The sequence below is a fragment of the Nycticebus coucang genome, chromosome 3, assembly GCF_027406575.1.
Source record: "Nycticebus coucang isolate mNycCou1 chromosome 3, mNycCou1.pri, whole genome shotgun sequence".
NCBI lineage: Eukaryota > Metazoa > Chordata > Mammalia > Primates > Lorisidae > Nycticebus > Nycticebus coucang.
The window spans coordinates 5,479,663-5,502,753 of record NC_069782.1 but is presented as its reverse complement, the minus strand read 5'-3'; the positions used below and the strand labels follow the sequence as shown (position 1 = coordinate 5,502,753).

At 53.1% G+C, this 23,091-nt stretch overlaps 2 protein-coding genes across 4 annotated transcripts in view; one reads left to right on the top strand and one right to left on the bottom strand.

Annotated features, from left to right (window-relative positions):
• Positions 1–18,794, top strand: part of MPPED1 (metallophosphoesterase domain containing 1) — a 71,568-nt gene extending 52,774 nt beyond the window's left edge. For all 3 annotated transcript variants that reach the window (XM_053585234.1, XM_053585236.1, XM_053585233.1), the window contains 3 exons: positions 10,878–10,993; positions 12,528–12,641; positions 16,520–18,794. In XM_053585234.1, the coding sequence (XP_053441209.1) occupies positions 10,878–10,993; positions 12,528–12,641; positions 16,520–16,638 (349 nt within the window). In that variant the 3' untranslated portion in view covers positions 16,639–18,794. The remainder of the gene's footprint in view (positions 1–10,877; positions 10,994–12,527; positions 12,642–16,519) is intronic.
• A 403-nt stretch (positions 18,795–19,197) lies between these two features.
• The window catches only part of EFCAB6 (EF-hand calcium binding domain 6), a 228,447-nt gene continuing 224,553 nt past the window's right edge, over positions 19,198–23,091 (bottom strand). Inside the window, exon 32 of the mRNA XM_053585237.1 lies at positions 19,198–21,876. Coding sequence (XP_053441212.1) covers positions 21,754–21,876 — 123 coding nt within the window. The 3' untranslated portion in view covers positions 19,198–21,753. The remainder of the gene's footprint in view (positions 21,877–23,091) is intronic.

Here is a 23,091-nt window from a genome sequence, read left to right as displayed (position 1 = left end):
CCCCAGGACAAGGGGGCCATTCTGAGATGGCCACAGCAGGAGCCAGTCTGCACATGGAGTGGGTTGGGCTGCCCCAGGGGACCCAGCCGTGTCCACCATACCTGGTCCCAGGGGAGCTCATTCCTGTCCCTTTCTCCACTGGGTTCTTAGAATCTCCAGCCCAACACAGAAGCTATTGACAAATTTTGAATCAAAGAAAGAAATTCCTCAGCATGGATGGCCCCCTATTGTGCTACCTCCACACACACACACTCACATGCACACCCATGCACATGTGGACATGTACACACTCACACATGCACACTCACACACACGTGTACACTCACATGCACACCCATGCACATGTGGACATGTACACACTCACACATGCACACTCACACACATTCACACACTCACATGCACACCCATGCACATGTGGACATGTACACACACTCACACATGCACACTCATGCACACACGCATACACATGAACAAGTGGACATGGACACTTATATTCACACTCACATGCACACACATGTACATGTACACATGCATATGTTCACACACATACACTACACACATCCGAGCACACACACTCATGGACGCAGTCACACTGTCACGTGATACACTCACACGCATTCCCACACACTTGCGTGCTTTCTCTTTTGCCCCCTTCCTGTCTTTATCTTCCTTTCACGTGTCCAGATAAAATTCATTTCACATCACTCTTTTTCTTTCTAGAGGGCCCCTCAACACACATGTGCACGCCATTCTCCGTGAGATTAATGTTTGAGACGAATCATCTGCCTTTTTCCTGCTGCAGAGTCCCAGCGAAACAAAAGATGAATGATTCTGCACATCAGAAGGGTGGGGGAAATTAATTAGGAATGACAAAGGACCCCATTCTTTGGTTCCACTTATCTTGCTGCTGACTTGCTGCACGTGGCTGTGTGCCCTGGCAAGGTGTGTGATTGACAGGCTTCTGGGCCACGTTGCCAGCTCCATACACCCCTGTCCCTCCGCGCCAGTCATCAGGCCCCAACAGGGTAGGTGGGTGGAGCTGGACTCCAGCTGCCTGGCACCTGCAGTGTCCATCCTCGGCCTGCCAACCTGGGAAATGCAGAGAGTGGGCTGGGCAGGCAACAGAGGAAGCTTGGCCGGTGGGATGCCCCAGGAGCTGGGGACTGCCTGTGGGGAGGAGCCAGCACACCACAGTCCAGCCTTGGCAGGGGCACAAACTTGCTTGGGAACTGGGCACATCTCGTCTCTGACCTCGCTGAACCTCAGTTTCCCCTGGGAAGTCATGGGAAGTCAGCCTCACTGGGATCCTGGAGTGTCTGGGGCCAGTGACAGGTTTCTTCCTCATCAGAGATGCTCTTTATATTGGCCACACAGGTGTGGGGAACCTGCAGCCTTAAGGAAACTTGTAGCCTTCCTGGTCTTACATGTGGCCTTTTGACCGAATCTAAGTTTTACACAATAAATCCTTTCATTAAAAGGGGACAACAGAGAAAGAGGAAGTTTTCTTGCCTCCTTTGGTGCTTAGAAAAGAACAATTTGAAAATTAGAAGGCCATAGGTCCCCACCCCTGCACAGCCCAGGAGAAGCTGACTTCTTTGGGGAGGGAGGGGCAGAGCTGGGAAGAACTGAGGGTTTGGGTGTCAGGATGGAGAGTGTCTGGCCTGGTTAGGGGCCGCAGACCTGGGCAGTCTCCTCTGAGAGCTCAGGGGTGGCTGCACCAGCTACATGGCTAGGACATGCCTCTCCCCTTGTGTTGAGTGGAGACACCAAAGCCACCCTAGAGGGCTGCCAAGAGGAGGCGAGACAACGTCTGCTGTAAGAGGCTTTCTTCTCCCTAGGCAGACAGCATTCCCAGCACTCAGCCCCACCCTGGGCCCCCACTGTGGGCTACCTGGGGAGGCAGAGAGGATCCCCCATGGTAGGCGACCCTTCTTGGAGTCAGGATGCAGCATCCTGGCCAGACTTCGTCTCTGAGGCCTCATCTGTGTGGTGGGTACATGCTGCCCCCACCAGGGGTCCATGGGAGGGTGAGGAAGAATGGGCACCTCAGTGGGTAGGAGAGTTCTCTTGTTGATGTAGGTCTTGGGGCCTCTTGACTGTCAGGGTCTCTGGGGATGGGCTCCTGCCAGGCAGTGCAGAAAGCAGAGTGGTAATGTGTAGTTCCCCACCCCCACCTGCTCATTCATCTCATCTCTCATTCATTCTTCATTCACTCATTCATGCCTACCTTGAATAAGCCCTCCCTGAAGCCTGCCTGGGCCTGGCCCTCTGTCTGCTGGGCGTGAGGGGTTCAGGGACAGATCTGACCCATGGTTGCCAAGAAACCAGCACAGGGCAGTTGGGGTGGAGATGGAGGTGATGGGGGAAATTCCTGGAATAGGTGGTCTCCTCTGAGTGAGATCTTCACACTTATGGGTCATGGGTGACAAGGAGAGGTCAGGAAGGGCATTTTGGATACTGGACCAGCACGAGCAAAAACCTAGAGGTGGGGAAAGGCCAGAGTGTGTTTGGGAAACAGTGGATTGTTATGCAGGTGGATAACTCAGAGGGAATTTGAGTGGGACATTCCGCAAGGTAGGCTGGGTGCTAAGGGCCCTGTGTGCCAGGCCATGAGGAGGCAGCAGGGAGCCATGGAAAGCTCCAGAGTAGAGGAGTCAAGTGCAGGGGACATGTGTGTGGTGGGGCCCGGAGCCAGAGGCACAGGCCTCATCCTCTCTGCCAGGCAGGCTTGGGTCGAGGCAGGTGGGGGGCATGGCTGGGACCTGGGGAAGCTGCTCAGAGGAGCAGTCAGGAAGTCACCACCAGGAGGGTAGCCCGTGACCTGACCCCTGAGACTCCCCTTGGCATCGGTCATCAGCTTGGTTGTGTGTAGGATGAGGCACCTGGAGCCCTGGTCCACACCCCTCTTGCTTCCTGTGTGTCCTCAGACCCACCCCTGCCCCACCCTGCCTCCACTTCCCAGCAGCATTGACTGTCCAGAGGACTGTCCAGCATTGTCCAGAGGATTGACTGTAGTGACAGTGGCTGGTTAAGGGGGTTTGCTGAGGGTGAGGTGTGACTCATGCTTGTGTTTTCATCCTTCTGGGAAGGAAGCAAAGAGCGCGGGCCCTGGCTATGTCGCTTGGGAACCTCTCCCCACCTCAGTTTCTGCATCTGTAGAATGGGGGCAGCGATGGCAGCTGCCCCTGTGGGAGTGGGTGGGAGGATTGAGTTGTCTGTTCCTGGAGAGGCCTTCCGACCTGTGTCTGTGTCATTAGCCCCTCAGTGTCTCATTGAGGGAGGACCCCTGCCCTGCTGGCGGCCACGCCACCCTGGCCTGGGTGATCACTGGTGCAGTCCCACCCAGGGGTGCCCCAAGCCTCTCCTCTGTCCCTAAGCCCTGGCGCCTCAGGAAATTGGGTGCAGCCAAGGGTGGCTGTTCCCTAGGCTAATAAAATGACCCTGGGGTGCACCTGTCTGCCCAGGGGCCATGCACTTTACCTGTACAGCAGAAAACCCAAGCAGGGCAGGATATGCCTCTGCCATCCTTCTTCCCCACGTGTAGTTAAAGAACTGGGAATTCACGCGCGGGGGGTGAGAGGGGGTGTTTAATGATTGGCCACGAGGAGGTCATTTATATTGGCTAAGCGGGCTTAATTAGACTAGATTCGAAGGTTACTAGAAGCGCACAAAAAAGCTGTTAAGGGGTTAACCTCTGAGAGATTACATTGTATTCAGCGCTCTGTTAAAGTTTGAATTAATTTTTCCCATGGGTTTGTTCACATTCTAATTTTCAACTAAATGAGACATCTGTTTCAGAAAAGGAAAATTTGCTCTGGTTGTCATGGCAACTATCATTCTGTAAGAAAATTATTCCAATGGTTACTTTAGAACAGAAAGACAGAAATTCAGGACATAAAGCTGCCTCCCGTTGCTTAGTTGGAATTCTGATTCCTCCACCCTCCACCCTTCTCCAGGGCTGTGAGGTGGGGCAGGCGGGGTTCCCAGCCCTCAGCGTGGCAATGCTGGGTCCCTGAGCAAGGTTGCATTGGAAACCCATACCATGACCCTTGGGGCACCCCAGAATTGCATCTCAAGGATTTTGGGTCTCAGACCACAGTGGTAGTGAGGGCGGAGAGGGGTGGGCTGGATTCGGTCTGCTTGGGTCCTCCAAGCCGGGCAGCTCCATGTGGCATGGGACTCAGGTCACAGTGACTGAGCTTGTTTCACTACCAGACAGAGAACACTAGGAGGACCCAGGGCACATGTCACCTTGGGGGAAGACTACTCCTTTGTCTCCTCTGCCCATGGCAGACCCTGATGGCAGCTTCGTGGGAGTTCTGGAGAGCGGGCTTGTGGGCTGTCTAGGCCTCGCGAGCTGCTCAAAGGCCTCTGGTCCTCTGGGTGAGGTCACCCTGAAGGGTCTGCCTAGGCTCCCGCCTCTGCCACCTTTGAGAAAGGCCCCCCAGCCTGAGGATAGCTCTCTCCAGCCATCAGACTGTCCTGCGAAATGTCTCTTCTGGATGTTTCTGTGAACAATTTGACTTCCTGCTCCCCCTAAATTCTGATAAAAATTAGAACATCACCTCTTCCTGTTGATGGGGCATCTGGGTATACAGGATGTCACAGTGGTGGTGCAGTTAAACCTCTTAAACCTCCTCCGTGCCCCTTGCTCCTTCCCCCCCCCCCAGACAGTGGGGTACCGAAGAGAGCAAGAGCCCTTTCTGCCCTATGGGGTGAGGTCTGGGGACGTAGGTATCGTTATTCCATTTTTACACAGGAGGAAACTGAGGCTGGGAGAGGTGAGGTGCCCAGCTCAGGGGCAGAACCAGGACATCTGATATGTCAGCACCCTTCCCGCCAATTAGAAGGGAGGAAGGCAGATGTCCACTTCTGGGACCTAACGCTCTGGTGTCAGCTACCCCCACGCTCCCAGATCTTGCAGGGAAGGCTGGCTCTCCTGTGCATTTCGGATGTTCTCATGGGCCCACAGATGGGGGGGTGAGATGGAGAGGGAGGCAGCAGGGACAGTAGGAACAGTCCCAGACCAGCTGGCCTGTTGAGACCTGGTTCTTCACCCAGCTCTGCCTTAGATGCTGGGAAGTGGAGCGACCTTTCTGGGTTTTGCAGAAAAATGACCACACCCACACATGGGATCTTACATCCAACTCCAGGGGAATCCTGGGACCAGACCTGGGTTAGAATTGTCCACTTGTCCACTTCAGGTCATAAAGCTGCCTCCCGTAGATTGCAGCTTCCCATGATTTGAGGTCATGCATTTCCAAGAAGCAGGCAGGAAACTGACACCCCTAGAGGAAGGCTCCTTGGTGCTGGGTGAGGGGAGGAGCGGGCTAGATGCTCTCTCCACCAAGGGCTGGCTTTTGGGTATCTACAGGGCCCCTGGTATGTTTCTGAGTGTCTCTTTCAAAAAACCACCCCCTGCTGTGGCTTATGAGAACTAACAGACGTGTTTTCTCCATACTGATGAGGCCTTGTCCCACCTTGTAAATATTTTATTAGATTTTTGAAAAATGGAGCCTATGTTTGGAAGGCAGCACTGGGAATAAGTTGCTTTTTTTTTGTTGGTGATGGGGCTGGGGGCTCCAGGGAGGACCACGAGTGGCTTCTGGGCTGCCGTGGCCTTCTCCGCAGACTCTCATGCTGCTCACCCTGCCTGCCTCAGCCAGGGGGTTGGTGAGTGTGCCCTGGACTAAGAGCTTTGGAATCTCCAGCTCAGTGGGTGAGCAGCCTCTGGGAGCTGCTAGTGAGGAGCTGGGACTGTTCCTGACCAGTAGCTGCAGGTGGAATGTACTTTCCCTTATGAGTCAGTACACAGCAATGTGGGTGTATGTTTAATTAGAAATATATTTAACCGAAGCATCCCTTTCCTACCCTGACGTACTCTGGTGCTTCTATTCTGTAAACAGCAAATGCTATTGCAGCCAATCAAAATGCAATTTGAATCAGACCCTGCCCTAGGCCAAAGGTTTTTCATCCAGACTCTATGGGTGGGTCTCAGGAGGGGTCCATGATGACAGTGGTGATAGTGGTGGTGATAGTGGTGATGGTGGTGATGGTGGAGGTGGTGGAGGTGGTGGTAGTGGTAGTGGTGACAGTGATGTGGAAGTGGTAGAGGTGGTGGTGGTGGTGGTGGCAGTGGTGATGGTGATAGTAGTGGTAATGGTGGTGGTGATGGTGGAGGTGGTGATGCTGGTAATGGAGGTATTAATGGTGGGAATGATGGTAGAGATGGTGGTGGTGGTGGTGGTAGTAGGGATGATGAGGCTGGTAATGGAGGTGTTGATGGTGGGGGTGAGGGTAGAGATGGTGGAGGTAGTGCTGGAGGTGGTGGTGATGGAGATGGTGGTTGTGGCAGTGGTGATGGTGGTGGTGGAAGTGATGGTGGTGATGTTGATGGTGGTGGTGGAGGTGGAGGTGATGGTGGTGATGTTGGTGGTGGTGGAGGTGGTGGTTGTGGCAGTGGTGATGGTGGTGGTGGAGGTGGTGGTTGTGGCAGTGGTGATGGTGGTGGTGGAGGTGGTGGTTGTGGCAGTGGTGATGGTGGTGGTGGAAGTGATGGTGGTGATGTTGGTGGTGGTGGAGGTGGTGGTTGTGGCAGTGGTGATGGTGGTGGTGGAGGTGGTGGTTGTGGCAGTAGTGATGGTGGTGGTGGAAGTGATGGTGGTGATGTTGATGGTGGTGGTGGAGGTGGAGGTGATGGTGGTGATGTTGGTGGTGGTGGAGGTGGTGGTTGTGGCAGTGGTGATGGTGGTGGTGGAGGTGGTGGTTGTGGCAGTGGTGATGGTGGTGGTGGAGGTGGTGGTTGTGGCAGTGGTGATGGTGGTGGTGGAAGTGATGGTGGTGATGTTGGTGGTGGTGGAGGTGGTGGTTGTGGCAGTGGTGATGGTGGTGGTGGAGGTGGTGGTTGTGGCAGTGGTGATGGTGGTGGTGGAAGTGATGGTGGTGATGTTGATGGTGGTGGTGGAGGTGGAGGTGATGGTGGTGATGTTGGTGGTGGTGGAGGTGGTGGTTGTGGCAGTGGTGATGGTGGTGGTGGAGGTGGTGGTTGTGGCAGTGGTGATGGTGGTGGTGGAAGTGATGGTGGTGGTGTTGGTGGTGGCGGTGATGGTGATACTGGTAAAGGAGGTGTTGATGGTGGGGGTGAGGGTGGAGATGGGGGAGGTGATGAGGATAAAGATGGCAGCAGTAGTACTTGAGAACCTGTTGTAAACCACTGTTTTAAGTACTTTGAATGGATTAGCTGATTGAATCTTTTCAATAGCCCTATTTTGACAGATAGTATTAGTATCCCCACTTTACAGGTGGGCAAATTGAGGCATATAGGGAAGTTAATTTCTTTGCTCAAGAGCATACTGGTAGTAAGAAGTTAACAATTCTAACCCAGGTCTGATCCCAAGATTCCCTTGGAGTTGGATGTAAGATCATGTGTGTGGCTGTGGTTATTTTTCTGCAGAGAGAACCCTCAGCTTGCTGCAGATGCAGAGGGCAGATCTTTGTGGATGCTCCACCCCCATGCCACCCATCCTGCAGGCATTTGTAGCCCAGTGCTGGGTCTCCTAACTTGGTGGGCACTTGCTATAGGTGGGAATCCCTCAGGAAAACTTCAAACTGGGGTGTAAGCAGCCCCTCTGTGCCACCCCTCACACTCTGTGTCTCTTCTCACAGGCCCGCTCCCACCTGTGCGAGAGGTTCTTCCGAAGCCTGATTGTGGCTGGGTGTGGGGAGCCCCCTTATCTTCCTTCTGCCAGGAATCAGATGGACCTACACCCCTCTTCCTCAAGGCCAAGACCTTAGGCTGGTAGGGGCTTTAGGAGATGGTGGCTGGGTGTGTTCTGCTATGTTTAATAAGTTCTCCTGGGGTTACTGGGGGCTGTCATCTGAATGAGGGGGATCAGTGTTCACTTTGAAATTTTGGTGCAATCCCAAGGCAACAGCTCAAGTCCTGCTCAACACGCTGTTAAAAGTTTATTCATTAGTTTGATCCCTTCTCACTCACTACCATGCATTAAACATTAATTTGCCCCTTTCCTGGGCTGGTGTCTGAAACAATGAAAGGACCTTTGGCCCCAAGTGACCAGTGTGGTCACCCATCCTCCTCCATCACAGCATGTTCAGGAGACGGCACTGCAGGCTCAAAGTGGGTGTGGGGGCAGGGAGAACATCAGATCTGGGTTTGAAAACGACTTCTCTACTGATTCACTGATCCCTGGGCACCTCCCTTCTCCGTGGAGTCTCAGTCTTCTAGTCCAGAACCTGCCAAGTGGGTTTTAAGTCAGAGTTTTCAAATGGTGTTTCTTGGGGGTTCCAAGGAGGTGTGTTGGGTGGCTGCCCACAGGTATAGCAATTGGGTTAACAGGCAGGGGTGTCAGCCACTCCACAAATGACACACATGTGTCAGGGGAGGGATTTACATGGCAGCTTTGGGCACATGAGAGACTGTAGCGCAACCCCCTGCCACCACCACCAACTCACGCAGTGTGCTGGCAGGAGAGTGGTAGTGAGGCGTCTGTCATGGACCAGCACACCAGAGCCCGAATCCTGCACCATCTCAGCTCTCTGAGTGTCCGGGTCCTCATCTGTAAAATGGGAATGATAACCAGTCCTTAATTCGTGGTGTTCCTGTACTGGTCCCTCTGTGTGGTACCAATTTGGGGCCTAGAGAGAGTGTGCAGAAAAATGCCAGTGGCTATTTTTTTCCTAATCCTCTGGTCCTCAGTTTCCTCATCCATGGGACAGAGAGAAGTAGACCTATCTGGCCAACTTTGCTGCAGGGGTGAAGGTCCCTGGTGTGGCAGGTGGGGAGGTGATAGTATATAGGGTTGTGTAACTAATGATCACCAACTGTGGGAGGTATAATAGCAGAAATCATTCTGGCACAGTTCTGGAAGCCAGAAGTCTGAAAAAGCTTCTGAAAAGGCTGAATTCAAGTGGTTTAATATTGGCCCCTACAACAGAGAAGACTTGTTCCTGTTTAGAGGCTCTGAGGGAAATGTGTTGTATTCCTCTGTCCCACCTTCTGGCAGTTGCTGGCAGTCCTTGCCATGCCTTGGCGTAGAAGCATTACTGCAGGCTTGATCTTATCTTACCTTGAGGTAAGGGTCTGCAGAGGGTCTTATTCACAGGTAATTTTGGGGGGACAGTTTGACCCACAACAGTGGTAGTGGCATTGAAGGTGGCTATCTTAGTCTGTTTGGGCTGTTACAACGAAATATCATAGACTGGGCAGCTTATTAACAACGGAAATTTGTTTCTCACAGTCTGGAGGCTGGGAATTCTAAGATGAAGGCATTGGTAGATTTGGTGTCTGGTGAAGACCCTCTTCCTTGTCCGTTGATGGTAACTTCTTTTGGTGGAAGGGGCAAGGGATTTCTCTCGTGTCTTTTCTTATAAGGGCACTAATTCTATTCACGAGGGCTCCACCCTCATGACCTAATCACCTCCCAAAGGTCCTAATTCCTAATACTATAACTTTGGGGATTAATTTTTGAGCGATGAATTTTGGAGGGACACATATATTCAGACTGTAGCACAGTGGTGGTTGTGATGATGGTGACTTTGTGAATGCTGAAGTCATGTGGAATCGTATAATGACTTTAACCTGAGGGAGGATTCTGATTCTTTTTTTTTTTTTGAAGTAAATTTTCTTTTTATTAAGTCATAAACATTAAGACCCATGTATACATTAATGCATTTATAGGGTACAATGTGCTGATTTCATATAGAATTAGGAATGCTTACATCGCATTGGATAATTCATACCTCATTGATTCTGATTCTTTAGTCTGGATGCTCTTTTTTTTTTTTTTATTTGAGACAGAGTCTCACTTTATCGCCCTTGGTAGAGTGCTGTGGTGTCACAGCTCACAGCAACCTCCAACGCCTCCCAAGTAGCTGGGACTACAGGCACCTGCTACAATGCCCGGCTATTTTTTGTTGCAGTTTGGCTGGGGCTGGGTTCGAACCCACCACCCTTGGTATGTGGAACCACAGGCACCACTCAGTCTGGATGCTCTTCTTACAAATGACTGAAAAGCCCAATTCAAGTGGTTTAAAATCGGCACATACAACAGAGATGTGCCAGGCACGGTGGATGTCTGGTTTGATTTGATCCTGCTGTCTCCCGTTGGGTCAGTTTAATAGCTACTGCTAGCTTCCAAGGTGGGAGGCTCATGGTTTATACCCAGAGATGACAATATCCTCTTTTCTCATCATTAAAAGTGTCCAATTTCCTTAATAATGGATAATAAAAAGGAGTCTGAGTTTCCCTCCATTGGAAGAGTCTAGGTCACATGTTCATTAGCAAACCAGTGACGAGTCTGGGTCTGGGTGGGGTGACAGGCTGGGGTTATGTTAAAGGCCTGGGTCCTCCAGGCCCTGACCTTACATCTGGGGGTGGGCCCAGTCCTCCCTGCACTCCCTGGCTGGGCGCTTCAGGGGGAAGCTGGGAATGAGCCTCAGCCACCTGGAATCTCCGTTCTCCATTAGGGCTCGACACAGCCCACCTGAGGCAGGTGCCTGGTGGGTGAGAGTGGGGGTGGGCGGTGGAGAATGTTCTTCTCTGTCAATCTCCTTAGAAGGCTTGGAGCAAGAAACATCTTTGGAAGAAGCTGGTATATATTTTAGCCTTTTTTAAATGTAAATACTATTTATTAATGGTTGAAAAACAGAAGGTACAGCTAAGTAAGAGGAAACAGGGAAGAGAATGGCCCGGTGACCCACCACCTGCCAGCTGGTCTGCAGAGCCCCTGCTCCATGGGTTTGGGTTTCTAGACAGTGGGCAGGTTCTGACGGCCACCTGAGCTCATGGAGAGGTTCCACCTCTTCATGGTCGCCCCAAACTCTCTCTGGATCCCCTCAGCCCTGCTCTTCTCCCACAGGCAGCCCTGGTTTTACGGCTGGGGCTTTAACCTCCCACGAGGCCAAGCCCTGCTGGAGAAGTGGAACCTCATTCCCGAGGGCGTGGACATCCTGATAACCCACGGGCCGCCCCTGGGTAAGGCTCGCATGCCAGGGGGTGCTTGGCTATAGGGTGGGGCCAACACCTGCCAGGACAAAGCTCCAGACACTGGGGGCCACTCCCCTAGCCAGTGCCCTTGGTGCCCCCTATACCCCAAAGTCCAGGAAAAGAAGGTTTGTTAGCCCCACTGGCCAATGGAGGGAGCCCAAGGCCCAGGCAACACAGTGAGATTGTGGCCAGGTTAGTGTCGCCCCACAAAGCCTCCCGACCACTGGGACAAGTTCCCGTCAACATTTGGCGCCCTTAGCGTGGGCTTGCCCTTCCTAACACTCTGTCCCCTCCCTTTTGGTCTTGCTTCCTTGGTTCCCTGGTTTCCTCCCTTCGTCCTTTTCTGCCCACCCACCTCCCTCCTCCCCTCCCTCCACCTCTCCCGCCACACACGGTCTTTTTGCTCCCTGTTCTCTGGACGGCCCAGCCTGGCCACTCCTCATACGGAGCCCAGGTCCGGTCTCAAGGCACAGCCTGTCTGCCAGGCCTCCCAGCTGGTGCTGCCCCTCCATCGTCTCCAGACTGTGTGCCAGGAAGTCCCAGAGCTGGGCGCCCTTCCCCACCAACATACACTGGGGATTGGGAAGGGGCCCGGCCCGGCACCTCTAACTGCAGAATGAACCCGAGGCACAGAGAGGTTTAGTGACTTGTCCCAGGTCACACAGCCAGAAGGCAGCAGAGCCTGGGATTTAAACTGGGGTTTGTGCCAAGCCTGCACCCCACTTACCCCCTCCCCTCTTCTCTGCTTCCCCAACCCACTTCTCTCCGTCTGTCTGTCTGTTATCTTTAAGTCTGTGTTGTAGCTTTCTGGGCTTCCCTGTCCCTTCTTGGCAGTTGCAGAAGCCTATTTCACCTCCCTACCCCCACCCAGAGAGGGGCTGGGAGGAGCCCTGACTGTCCCCTTGAGGTAGTCAGTTACTCTGCGTGTGATGTCCCGTGAGGATTTGCAGCCACCCAATGGCTCCTTGAGGCTGGGGTGGGGGTGCAAGGCAGACACGTTCATGGCCACCTGAGCAGTCTTGTGTGGATGGACACAGGAGTTCATACTCATGATTTTGTGGTGTTTGTTTGGAAAGTTTCGCACATGGAAATCTCACTCCTGGTCTGGGTGTTGGGAAGACCTGATCATTTGCCACCCGCCACTGGGGTGCCCTCGGGCTTGGTTTGCTTATCTCTGTAATGGGTGGATGTTGCTCTTGGGGGCTACTTGGGAATAAATGGTCTGGGGGCACCAGCACTCACCAAGCACGCCACCAGAATGTCTGGCCAGGCTCCTTTCTGCAGGGAGGGTCCCAGCGCAGCCCTGCAGAGGTGGAGGGGAGGCCCAGGGCTCAGGTAGGATGTGGCAGTCAGGTTTCTTCCCTGAGGGTGGAGATAGGGCAGGGAGACCCTGCTGGGGAGGAGGGGTTGTGCCAGGAGCCTGTGTCTCTCTGAGGCCGCAGATGCTGCCACCTGGCTGTGAGGGGCTGGGGGCTGGGCTTCCTGGGCCCCATCATTGCCCCTCTGTGTCTCTCCTGCACAGGCTTCTTGGACTGGGTCCCCAAGAAGATGCAGCGGGTGGGCTGCGTGGAGCTGCTCAACACGGTTCAGCGGCGCGTCCAGCCGCGGCTGCACGTCTTTGGCCATATCCATGAAGGTCAGTGGGGGTGGGGTGAGGGGCGGAGGGCTCCTGACTGACCCTGAGGGGGGCCACATCCCTTCTCTTTGGCCTTGGCCACCTCCTCCCGGATCTCTGGCTCTCAGCCCTCGCCGAAATGCTTGGCAATAGGAAGGTAACTGCCAACCTTGTTGAGACTCAGGGGGTACATTTTGTGTCCTTGGAGCCCTGCACCTCTGCTGAGCCTCTAGTCTGGGACTTCTTCCAGAGAGAGGCAGGGGTTTTCAGAGGATGGGACATTTGGACCAGGTTGTGGAAGGTCCATTAGATTTGGTGGGCACACTATGAATTCTTTGAGGCTGATGGCCCTATCTTGTCGCTGTATCACCAGGGCCTGCATACAGTAGATGTTATTAAATGTGGAGAGACTGCCTGCCTGCCTGAGGGATTCTGGGGTGCAGAGAATTCCCCCCTCAACATACGTGTTCTGGCTTCTGTCCTGGGGAGCTGGATGGGTTGGTGGTAAGGGGGATGTCCACTTCTTGAGGGCAGTGGCAGGGTGGCTGTGAGGTACGGAGGGATGTCAGGGCCAGTTCTGACCGCCTACTCTGCTGCACCCTGGACTGTTGCTGCACAGGGGCATTTCTTGTCAGTCCTCAGGCACCCTTATCAGAGCTTGATTTTTTTCTTTTTACCAGTGTGGCACACAACCTGTTTTTGCTCCTTTTTGAACATTTATCTCACGTACCCAAGTTCTCCCTGTCACATCTCTACCAGGAAGCATATTGGCTGCCATCGGGCGTGGAGACCACCATCCTCCCCAGGCCATCTCCTATGGTCAGGCCAGGGCCCCTGAGCTAACACCTGTTCCTGGTCCCCATCATATCATTTTCCAGTTCAGAAGCACACAAGCCTCAAACAATTCCCCAAGGGCCTCTGCAGCTCAGCATCAAGGGGCAGGAGTGATCAGGCCTCACCTGCCCCTGGAGGAGCCACAGGCTTATGGAGCAGATGAGTGATCAATCCAGGCACAATCAGGGCAGTGATGGGAGACATGGGCAGCTCGCATGATGTGGGCGGATGATAATGGCTGCCATTTTCTGCGGCCCTACTATAGGCATGTGGCTCCATCAGAGCCAAGGTTGCCTGTGACTCAAACCATACCTCAGCACAATTATATAGGCAACCGCCCCACACACAGGGAAGGGGAAATGTCCCTTTTAATTTGGAAGTGATCTGAGCTGAAGGATGAGGTGGTGGGAAGAGGGTACGATGGAGAAGAATGCACACGGCGATGATGATGATGGTGATGAGGACAGAGGTGTGAGTGATGGTAATGATGACAATGGCAGTGACGGTGGTGAGGACAGTGGTCAGTGATGAGAGTGATGATTACATATGATGATGATGATGGTGATGAGGACGGAGGTGGGAGTGATGGTAATGATGACAATGGCAGTGACGGTGGTGAGGACAGTGGTCAGTGATGAGAGTGATGATTACATACTGATGATGATGATGATGGTGATGAGGACAGAGGTGTGAGTGATGGTAATGATGACAATGGCAGTGATGGTGGTGAGGACAGTGGTCAGTGATGAGAGTGATGATTACATGATGATGATGATGACGGTGATGAGGACAGAGGTGTGAGTGATGGTAATGACGACAATGGCAGTGACGGTGGTGAGGACAGTGATGTCAGTGATGAGAGTGATGATTACATGTTGATGATGATGATGGTGATGAGGACAGAGGTGTGAGTGATGGTAATGACGACAATGGCAGTGACGGTGGTGAGGACAGTGATGTCAGTGATGAGAGTGATGATTACATGATGATGATGATGACGGTGATGAGGACAGAGGTGTGAGTGATGGTAATGACGACAATGGCAGTGACGGTGGTGAGGACAGTGATGTCAGTGATGAGAGTGATGATTACATGATGATGATGACGGTGATGAGGATGGAGGTGTGAGTGATGGTAATGATGACAATGGCAGTGACGGTGGTGAGGACAGTGGTCAGTGATGAGAGTGATGATTACATACTGATGATGATGATGACGGTGATATAATAATGAGGGTGATGGTGACAGGGGTATTGGTGGTGGTGACGACGATTGTGACTGTCGTCATCACATCACCATTACCATGGGGTGGTGATAATGGTGATGACAGTGATGATGGTGTGAGGACCAAGGCTCTTGGCCTCCAGAGTTTCCCTAAAAAATTGCTGATATGAGGCAGATTGATTATTAGGAGAAAAAGCATAAGATTTTATTTTACCTGTTTACATGGAGGCTTCAGAATGAAAACACAAAGATACAGGAGAAATTGTCCACTTTTATGCTTAGGTTCATCAAAATCTGGATAGTGGTGTAGAAATATGTTTGGACGGAAAATGTATGATCTAACGCTAAAAGACTGAGTGAGGAAACCCAGCCAGGCTCTTCTGTCTGGGTTCTCTGTGCAGCTTTCCCTCCTCCTGGGTGTGGGACAAGACCCTCTCTGGAATGGGGGTATAATGGCCTACAGTCAAACAAGGGGGTCAGATAATTTCACCAGTTTTGACATAGATTAATTGTAGGTTTTATGGCTGTCTTTCACTGGCCTGACTTGGGAAAGAGGGAGTCTGCTTTCTATGGCTAGCCTCAGGGAGGATTGGGACTGAGAGACAGGGGACAGGAGAAGGTCAGAGAAAAACTGCTGCTTTTGAGGCTGTTTGCAAGGTCTACATTTTGAGTTACTGCTTGCTGAGCCCCACCAATGGTGATGATGTTGATAATGGTGATGGTGGTGGTAGTGATGATTATGATAATGATGATGGTGGTGATGTGATAGTGGTGATAGGTGATGATGGTGGTGGTGATGGTGATGATAGTGGTGATGGTGATGATAGTGGTGGTGGTGGTGGTAGTGATGTTAATGGTGGTGATGGTAATGGTGGATTGGCGATGGTGATGATGGTGGTGATGGTAATGGTGGAGGTGGTGATGGTGATGATGGTGGTGGTGATGGTGATGATGGTGGTGATGGTGGAGGTGGTGATGATGGTGGTGATGGTAATGATGATGGTGATGGTGGAGGTGGTGATGGTGATGGTGGAGATGGTGGTGATGATGGTGATGGTGGAGGTGGTGATGGTGATGATGATGGTGGTGATGGTGGAAGTAGTGATGGTGATGATGGTGATGGTAATGATGATGGTGGTGGTGATGGTGATGGTGGAGGTGGTGATTGTGATGATGGTGGTGGTAATGATGATGGTGGAGGTGGTGATGGTGGTGATGATGGTGGTGGTAATGGTAATGGTGGAGGTGGTGATGATGATGATGATGGCGGTGGTGGTGATGGTGATGGTGGAGGTGGTGATTGTGATGATTGTGGTGGTAATGATGATGGTGGAGGTGGTGATGGTGGTGGTGGTGGTGATGGTGACGGTGGAGGTGGTGATGGTGGTAATGGTAATGGTGAGGTGGTGATGATGATTATGGTGATGGTAATGATGATGGTGATGGTGGAGGTGGTGATGATGGTGGTGGAGGTGGTGATGGTGGTAATGGTAATGGTGAGGTGGTGATGGTGACGATGGTGGTGGTGATGGTGATGGTAATGGTGGAGGTGGTAGTGATGGTGAGAAGGATGATGGTGAAGATGATGTTGATGATATTCACTGTGTGCTCATGTGCCAGGTACCGAGCATTGTACATGGAGGATTATCTCATTTAATCCTCTCAATAGGCTTAGAAACAGCATCTGTTATTATCATTTCCATTTTACAGATGACAGGATGGACCTTGAGAGTTTTAGTAGCTTGTCCACACACGGTCAGCCCACTGTGCCTCTGCCCACTCTCCTGCCAGACCCTCACTGCTCTGGGTCCTGGCCTGACAGGCATGTGCTTACTTTCTAGGGTATGGTGTCATGGCAGATGGGACCACCACCTATGTGAATGCATCTGTGTGCACTGTGAACTACCAGCCTGTGAATCCGCCCATAGTCATCGACCTCCCCACACCCCGGAACTCCTGACTGCTCCCTGCTGCCGCAGCCCTGCCTGCCCGTGTCAGCTACATATGCCTGGCTGAGAGCACAGATCCCAAGCCACCCTCCCTTCCATGCTGAGTGACCCAGACAATCCGTCTGCCTGCAGGGACTAGCCCAGAAGACTCGTTGAGGCATTGGAATGACCCTTCAGCCTTCCATCACCTGGAATCGGGACCCTGTGTGTCCCCATCAGGGGTTCTGTGCTCATAACTTTTTCTGCGTGTACATCTATGTGTACCTTGTTAAAGGACCTGATATTTCATGACCCTGTCTTGCTTGGGACATGACTGAATCTTCATCCTCCTCAGCTGGACTCCTTCCTGGTTTGTGAGGCTGCTGCTCTTGAATGGTTCTGGGAAGTTCTCACAACATAAATTCTTCCTCTGCCCAAGGGTCTGTGTGGCTGCAGGCCCCATGGTGGGGGTCAAGGGAAGGTTTTGCAGCCTGGGTGCAGACAGCCCTTCTTGTCCTCCCAGGCCAGAGAGGAGATAGGACTGCTGGAGGTGGAGGCCCTCTGGGGGGTGTTTAGGGACATCTCAGGAATTCATACCTGGCTGGGCCTACAGCAGTTTTCCCAATGTTGTTCTGTTTCTTCCTGTGGGCATTTTCGCTGACTTGGACGTGGCCTGAGCAGCCCGGGCATTCACTCTCAGCCAGCATTTGGGGGAATGGATCTACAGAATGAGCCTTTGGAGTACCCGGGACCAGCAAGAGGCTTCCAGTTACAGTGGGACAACCCTGGGTCCCTGGGCACTGTGCTGTTCTATAGAACTCAGCAGCCTGGTGTGTCTGCAGGCTGAGGCTATGGCAGTCCTGTCACACGCACACCCCTCTTAATTTAATGAAGTGGGTTCCGTGTTTCTCATCATTGCCCTGCACTGGGGTTGTGTTTCTCGGTGCGATTTCCTTGCACCATGAGGACTGTCTGTCCACAGCTGAGGGGGCATGAAGGGCTCAAAACCCTCATTTTCCCAGTACCAGCCAGCCTGTTGGCAGGAGGGTGGCACTATTACAAAGTGTACCCCGGGTTCCAGCGGCCCCACTGAGGACACCTAGGGCTGGTGGTGGGGCAGGGCTGGCTGAGTCTCTGAGGGCAGGAGCCAGGAGGGCCTGGACTGCGGAGGCCGAGAGGCAGGGTCTGACAAGTGCAGGGTCAGATTCCGTCTTTATTTAACATTTTGGTATTTTGTTCATCATGGGTATTTTTTTGCATTCATTTTGATTTTTTTTTTAAATTGAGCGAATCTGTGGAAACATTTTGATTTTTAACAACATTACATTAAAATAGTATTTGTCCTGGTTACTGAATTTTTACACTCCCTTTAAATGGTGTGCCTGAGAACAGGGCTCACGCCCTCCACTGGCCCCAGGCCTGGGAAGCAGCCCTCGATGAGCCCTTTTACAGATATAATCTTATTTCATTCTCAGGTGGTCCTTCAAGGTAGGTACCACTGTGCCCATTTTCGAGATGAGGCAAGATGACTTGCCTGGGGATGCACAGCACAAAAGGGGCAGAGGTGGGGTTTGAACCTCTGTCTCTGGCTTCACAGCCCTCAGTTTGTCATGACCCCCAAATTATGTCCCTACAAAGCAATGCATGGTCCAAGTCTCTCTCTTTTTTTGAGGGTCCTGTTTAAAACTGGTCTGAGCTCTGAGGACTCCTGAAGTTGGAGTGCAGTGTCCCAGCAACCTGGCTCAGTGTGGGGCGAGCCGGCAGGGCACTGTATTGGGTTGGCAGTGGCTGGGCTCCACGCGGTGCAGGGCTTCAGGAATCCCCCTGTGCCCAAGTGGCTCCTGGTAGCCAGGGATGTTTGGGAGCCTCTTGGGGCGCCTCTGGCTTGTGATGAGTTTGGGGCAGAGAGAACAAAAGGCCCTTTCTCTGCCACCTCTTCTCAGTTTCTCTGTGGACCAAGAACTATAAACTTAAAAAAAAAATCTTTTTTCCTAAGGTGTCTTCAGAATATGGTATTTTTATGTGGAAAAGAAAAGTTATGAAGGCAGCTGTTACTTTAAGAGAAAATGCATTAAAAGTCCGTGAGGTATGAACGATGACGGTGTGCTCCTCAATCATTTTGGCATAACTTGATTGTGGCTGTAATTTTTTTTGTCAAGCATGTCAGACAATAAAGTCTTTGTAAAAAGAATGAGAAGTCCGTGGGGCACCTCCTCCTTCTGTGTCTCTGGGGGTCGTGTGGGGTGTGCTGGAAGAGCAGTGTCCACAGAATGCTGAGTCCTGGGCAGAGTTTGGAGGCTAAAGACCATCCGTGTGGCAGCAGCTGGCATCCCTCTGCCGCCTAAAGCTTTCCTTGGTGTGGAGGGACCTCAGAGGTGGTGTCATGGGCAGGTCTAGGCCCTCTTGGGTTCACAGATGCTGACTACTTAATCTCCCGAGTGTCCCAAGATGGCCCTTAGCTCTGCATTCTTCCTGGAAGTGACATGTTCAACCCAGCCCTTGTCAAACAAAGGACCGAGGCACTGCCCAAGGAAAGCACCAATTCAGCCTGGTCACCTAGCCGTGTGTCGACCATCCACCCAGCCGTGTGTCCGCCATCCACCCGGTCACTCAGCTGTGTATCTTTCCTTCCATGCTTCCCCCCACCCACCCACCCACATACCCAGTCCACAAACATTCCAAGTGCCTCCCATGGGCCCGATGTGCACTAGAGATGGGCACTCATGGGGGTGGAGGCAGGGCTGGAGGGAGAGTGGGGGATGACACAGACACTGGCCACAGTCACATAGGGAGAGTGTGGGGCCAGGAAGAGCAGGCCTGAGGTGGACCATGGGCTGGAGCTGGCCTTGGGATGCTCGGGGGTCATCCAGTGGCCCAGTGGCTAAGCGGGCCTGAAGCGGGAGGTGCCTCTCTGTAGAGGAACGTGGATCATGAGCAAAGCCAGGGGGGAGGGGGCTGGGAGAGGCTCTTGGGGGGGGCAGCGTGGCAGAGGATGAGACTGCACACCAGCCGGTGATGCTGTCCCTCTGTGGGCACCGAGCAGAGCTCTCCAACTCTGCCCAGGGGTACAGAATTCCCCAATGTGGGGATCCCAGAGTGGGCCTCAGGAGCATGGGAGCCGTGTGGAAGGGGATGGACAGCGTCCAGGAGGAGGTGCCGATGAGAGCTAGGGTGAGAAAGCAGAGATACTGCTAGGGACGAGTGATGCCTGGTACTGTCCACTGGGGGAGCCTGTGCACCCATGTTCAGGCCATTAATGCTGGCCTGGGCCATCACCCACTGCCTGAGGCAAGTTCTGTGGCTGTGAGACTGGGTAAGGTCACTTCTGGTGGCTTAGTTTCCTAAACAACCATGTGCGCACCATGCTCACCGGACATCGGCACTTCCCTGTCCCTTTGCCTGATTCCCAGGCTGGCATCCTCCAGCCCTCACAGGCTCTCCTTGTCCCAGAGAATCCTCTCTCCAGGGAACGTCTGTGGCCCATGTGCCAGGTCCCACAATGAAGATACACAAGTGTGGTCTTCCTGTTTCTATAGCTGAGGACACTGGGACACGCTGTGTCCTACATGGAGGACGTGCCGGGGCACTGCGTGGCTCTGTTGATGCACCTGTTCAGGGCCTGAACTTGGAGCTGCCCACGAACCTCCATCTGCAGCAGTGTCCCTCCTGGTGGCCAGGCTGCTGTGGGTGCTGGTTTGTTGGCCTCCCACAGAGAGACCCAAGCGTGCATGGCTGCTGCAAGCCTCTGTAGGAGGCTATCATGGAAGAGCCATGTTGGCAAAGTCCTTCGTCATCCAACTTGGTTAATGGCACATCTGCACAGCTATAATGAGTGTAGACACCCCCATTTAGACTGATTGCAGCAGTGGTTCTAACCTTTATAATGCCGCAATGTATTTTCATTGTTACAAAGGGGTCACGACCCACAGGTTAAGAACCGCTAGACAAGGCACCCTGACCCTCAAATCACAACTTGGAGATGAGGAGCCGTGGGCAGAGCAGAGCCAGGCGCTGCAGAGGCGGGCTGGGCCGACTGGAGGAAGGCCCAGGCCAGCTAGGGGCCCCTTTTGGCTCAGCTGCCATCGAAGCCACCCATGAGCCTGTCCTGCTTAGTGTGGGGATCCAGTCTGAAGTGAGGAGGGACATGAGGGGACATGGAACCAAAGGTGACACAGCAAAACTTTGTCCTGGAAGCAGAGGAGCTGTGCCGGGTATGGGAGCCGGACGGGGGCGTCTCTCCCCACTGGGCCGGCAGTGGCAGCTCACAGGGAGAGCTCTGCTCACATCGCTGTGTGGCCTACTTTGGGCCCTGTGCAGGGGTGGGGAAGGGCGTTTTGGTTGGTGACGCTGGGGGGCCTCTTGCCACCCCACTCCCTGGCAGCTGTGGCTACACTTCTCAGGCCATGGCTCCTGCCTGCAGCTCCCAGTCCCTCCTACCAGAAGGCAGGAAACTTGCGTGGGTCTCCCTCTCAGCAGCACAGTAGGCGAAAGGAGAACGGCAGGTTTCAGGCTTCTCTGAGCTTGTCAAGCCTGTCATTTCCTGTCACAATGGTCACCAGAGGTGGTTCCAATCTGCTGCTTGCTCCAGGGCACCTCAGGAGGCCGCAGGAAGGCTGAGCCCTGCCTGAGGCGCTGACTGGGCCTGGCTCATATGTGGGCTGTTCCACGGTGAAGCGAGGCTGGCTGGTCCCTGGGCGGGGACAGGGGAGGTCAGTGCCCATGCTCTGGCACAGAGACAGGGCAATCGGGGTAGTGCAGCGCGGTACAGATGTCCTGTGACCCAGGACACGGAAGCAGGCGGTAAGGAAGGCCACAGCCCTCAGAAAATGGTGTGCAGGGCAGGCAGGCACGGATACGACCTCCAGAAATTCCAGGTGTGAGAGTATTTGTCATTAGTAGTTCTTTTAAAGTCTCAAGAGTTATTCTTGCAAAGACTATTTTATTTGCTCAAACTAAGGTATGAGGGTGCCTGAGGCCCAGAAGGGCAGCCTGCAGCACCTGGGGCAGCTGGGACAGACACAGGCCAGGCTCAGCTTTGGGTTTGTTTCCGGAGACATTTGGAATATTTGTTAAACCCCTCAATTATATGATTTGATTAGTGTTGTAAACAGCCCTGTGGCCCATCCGTCGGGGGAGCCCACTGGAGCCTACTGGAGGAAGGCCCGGAGGAAGTCATTGTAGGAGATCTTAGAAGACAGCGTCTTGTCGTAGTGCTCCAGGATGTGGAAGAACTCTTCCTCCGAGAGGTTGATGCTGTACTGCCTCAGGACCTGGAGGGCAGGGAAAGGGCCACGGGGCGCGTCTTGCCTGGATGTAATGAGGCAGGTTGCCAGCAGGGGGCTGGGGGTTACAGCCCGCTCTTCCCAAGCCCGTACGTCCCTCCTCCCATGTCACCCTCCCACTAGCGTTCTCTCTTTGTCCCTCTATCTCTGTCTCCTCTGCCTGGGTGGCAAGCAGCCCTCTAGGGCAGCCTCGTTACCAGCTGAGTGTGGAACAAGAAGAGACAGGAGGCTGTTACTTTTGTGTCCTCAAAGGGTGGCTGAGGCTGGTCAACATGTTCAGATCAGCTGGGTGGAAAGAGTGGAGGGGTTTGGAGGGGAGACCTGGCCACTGGTCTCAACGTGGGTGAGGCCGAGGAGGGCAGGGCCAGCAGGCGCAGGACTCAGAGTGGCTGTGATGGGGCAGCCGTACCACTTGCAGCAGAGCTGCTGTGGCACCCAGTAGGGACGGCTCCTTCCTCCTCCCCCTCACAGAACCCTGGTGTTATCACAGCTGCTCTGTGTCCAGCCAACAGCATTTCTTAGCCTCTCTTGACACTGAGTATATTCTGGCCAGTAAAAGCTAAGTGGGAAAGTTATGTGGAACTTCTGAAAGATTCCTTTAAAACAACGGTTCTCAACTTGTGGGTTGTGACCCACAGGAACTGTATTAAAGGGCCATGGCATTAGGAAGGTTGAGAACCACTGCTTTAAAAGCATGCCCCTTTTCTCTCTGCTGCCTGGAATGTGGATGTGATGCTGGGGCTCCAGCAGCCACCTTGGACCACAAGGTGACCCCTAGGAGGAAAGATGGAGTTGAGGGGAGTGGAACAAAAATGTGGTCCCCAACAATTATTCAGCTAGCACGGCAGCTCCAGACCACCCATCTCTAGACTTCTTTTATGTGGGGGAGAAACACGTGTCCCCACTTTGCCTAAGCTGCTATAATTTTCCCCTGTTAAATGCAGAGGAAACAAATCCTAACAGACCCAAGTAAAAAATAAAAATTAGGTCCCAATTTCCTTTCTACCTTTTATGTTATAACTGCTTTCTAAGAGGAGACTAGTAAGTGGGGATAGAAGGCTGCGGCCACGGGGCCCAGCAGGAGAGAAGCGGGAAAGGAAGCCGGGCTGTCTTGGAGGGGACAGTTCCTCCCGCTGATAGGACGCTGTCTCTGTTTCTAGTGAAGGTGTCAGAGGAGAAGAACACACTTCCTTTCCTTCTTTG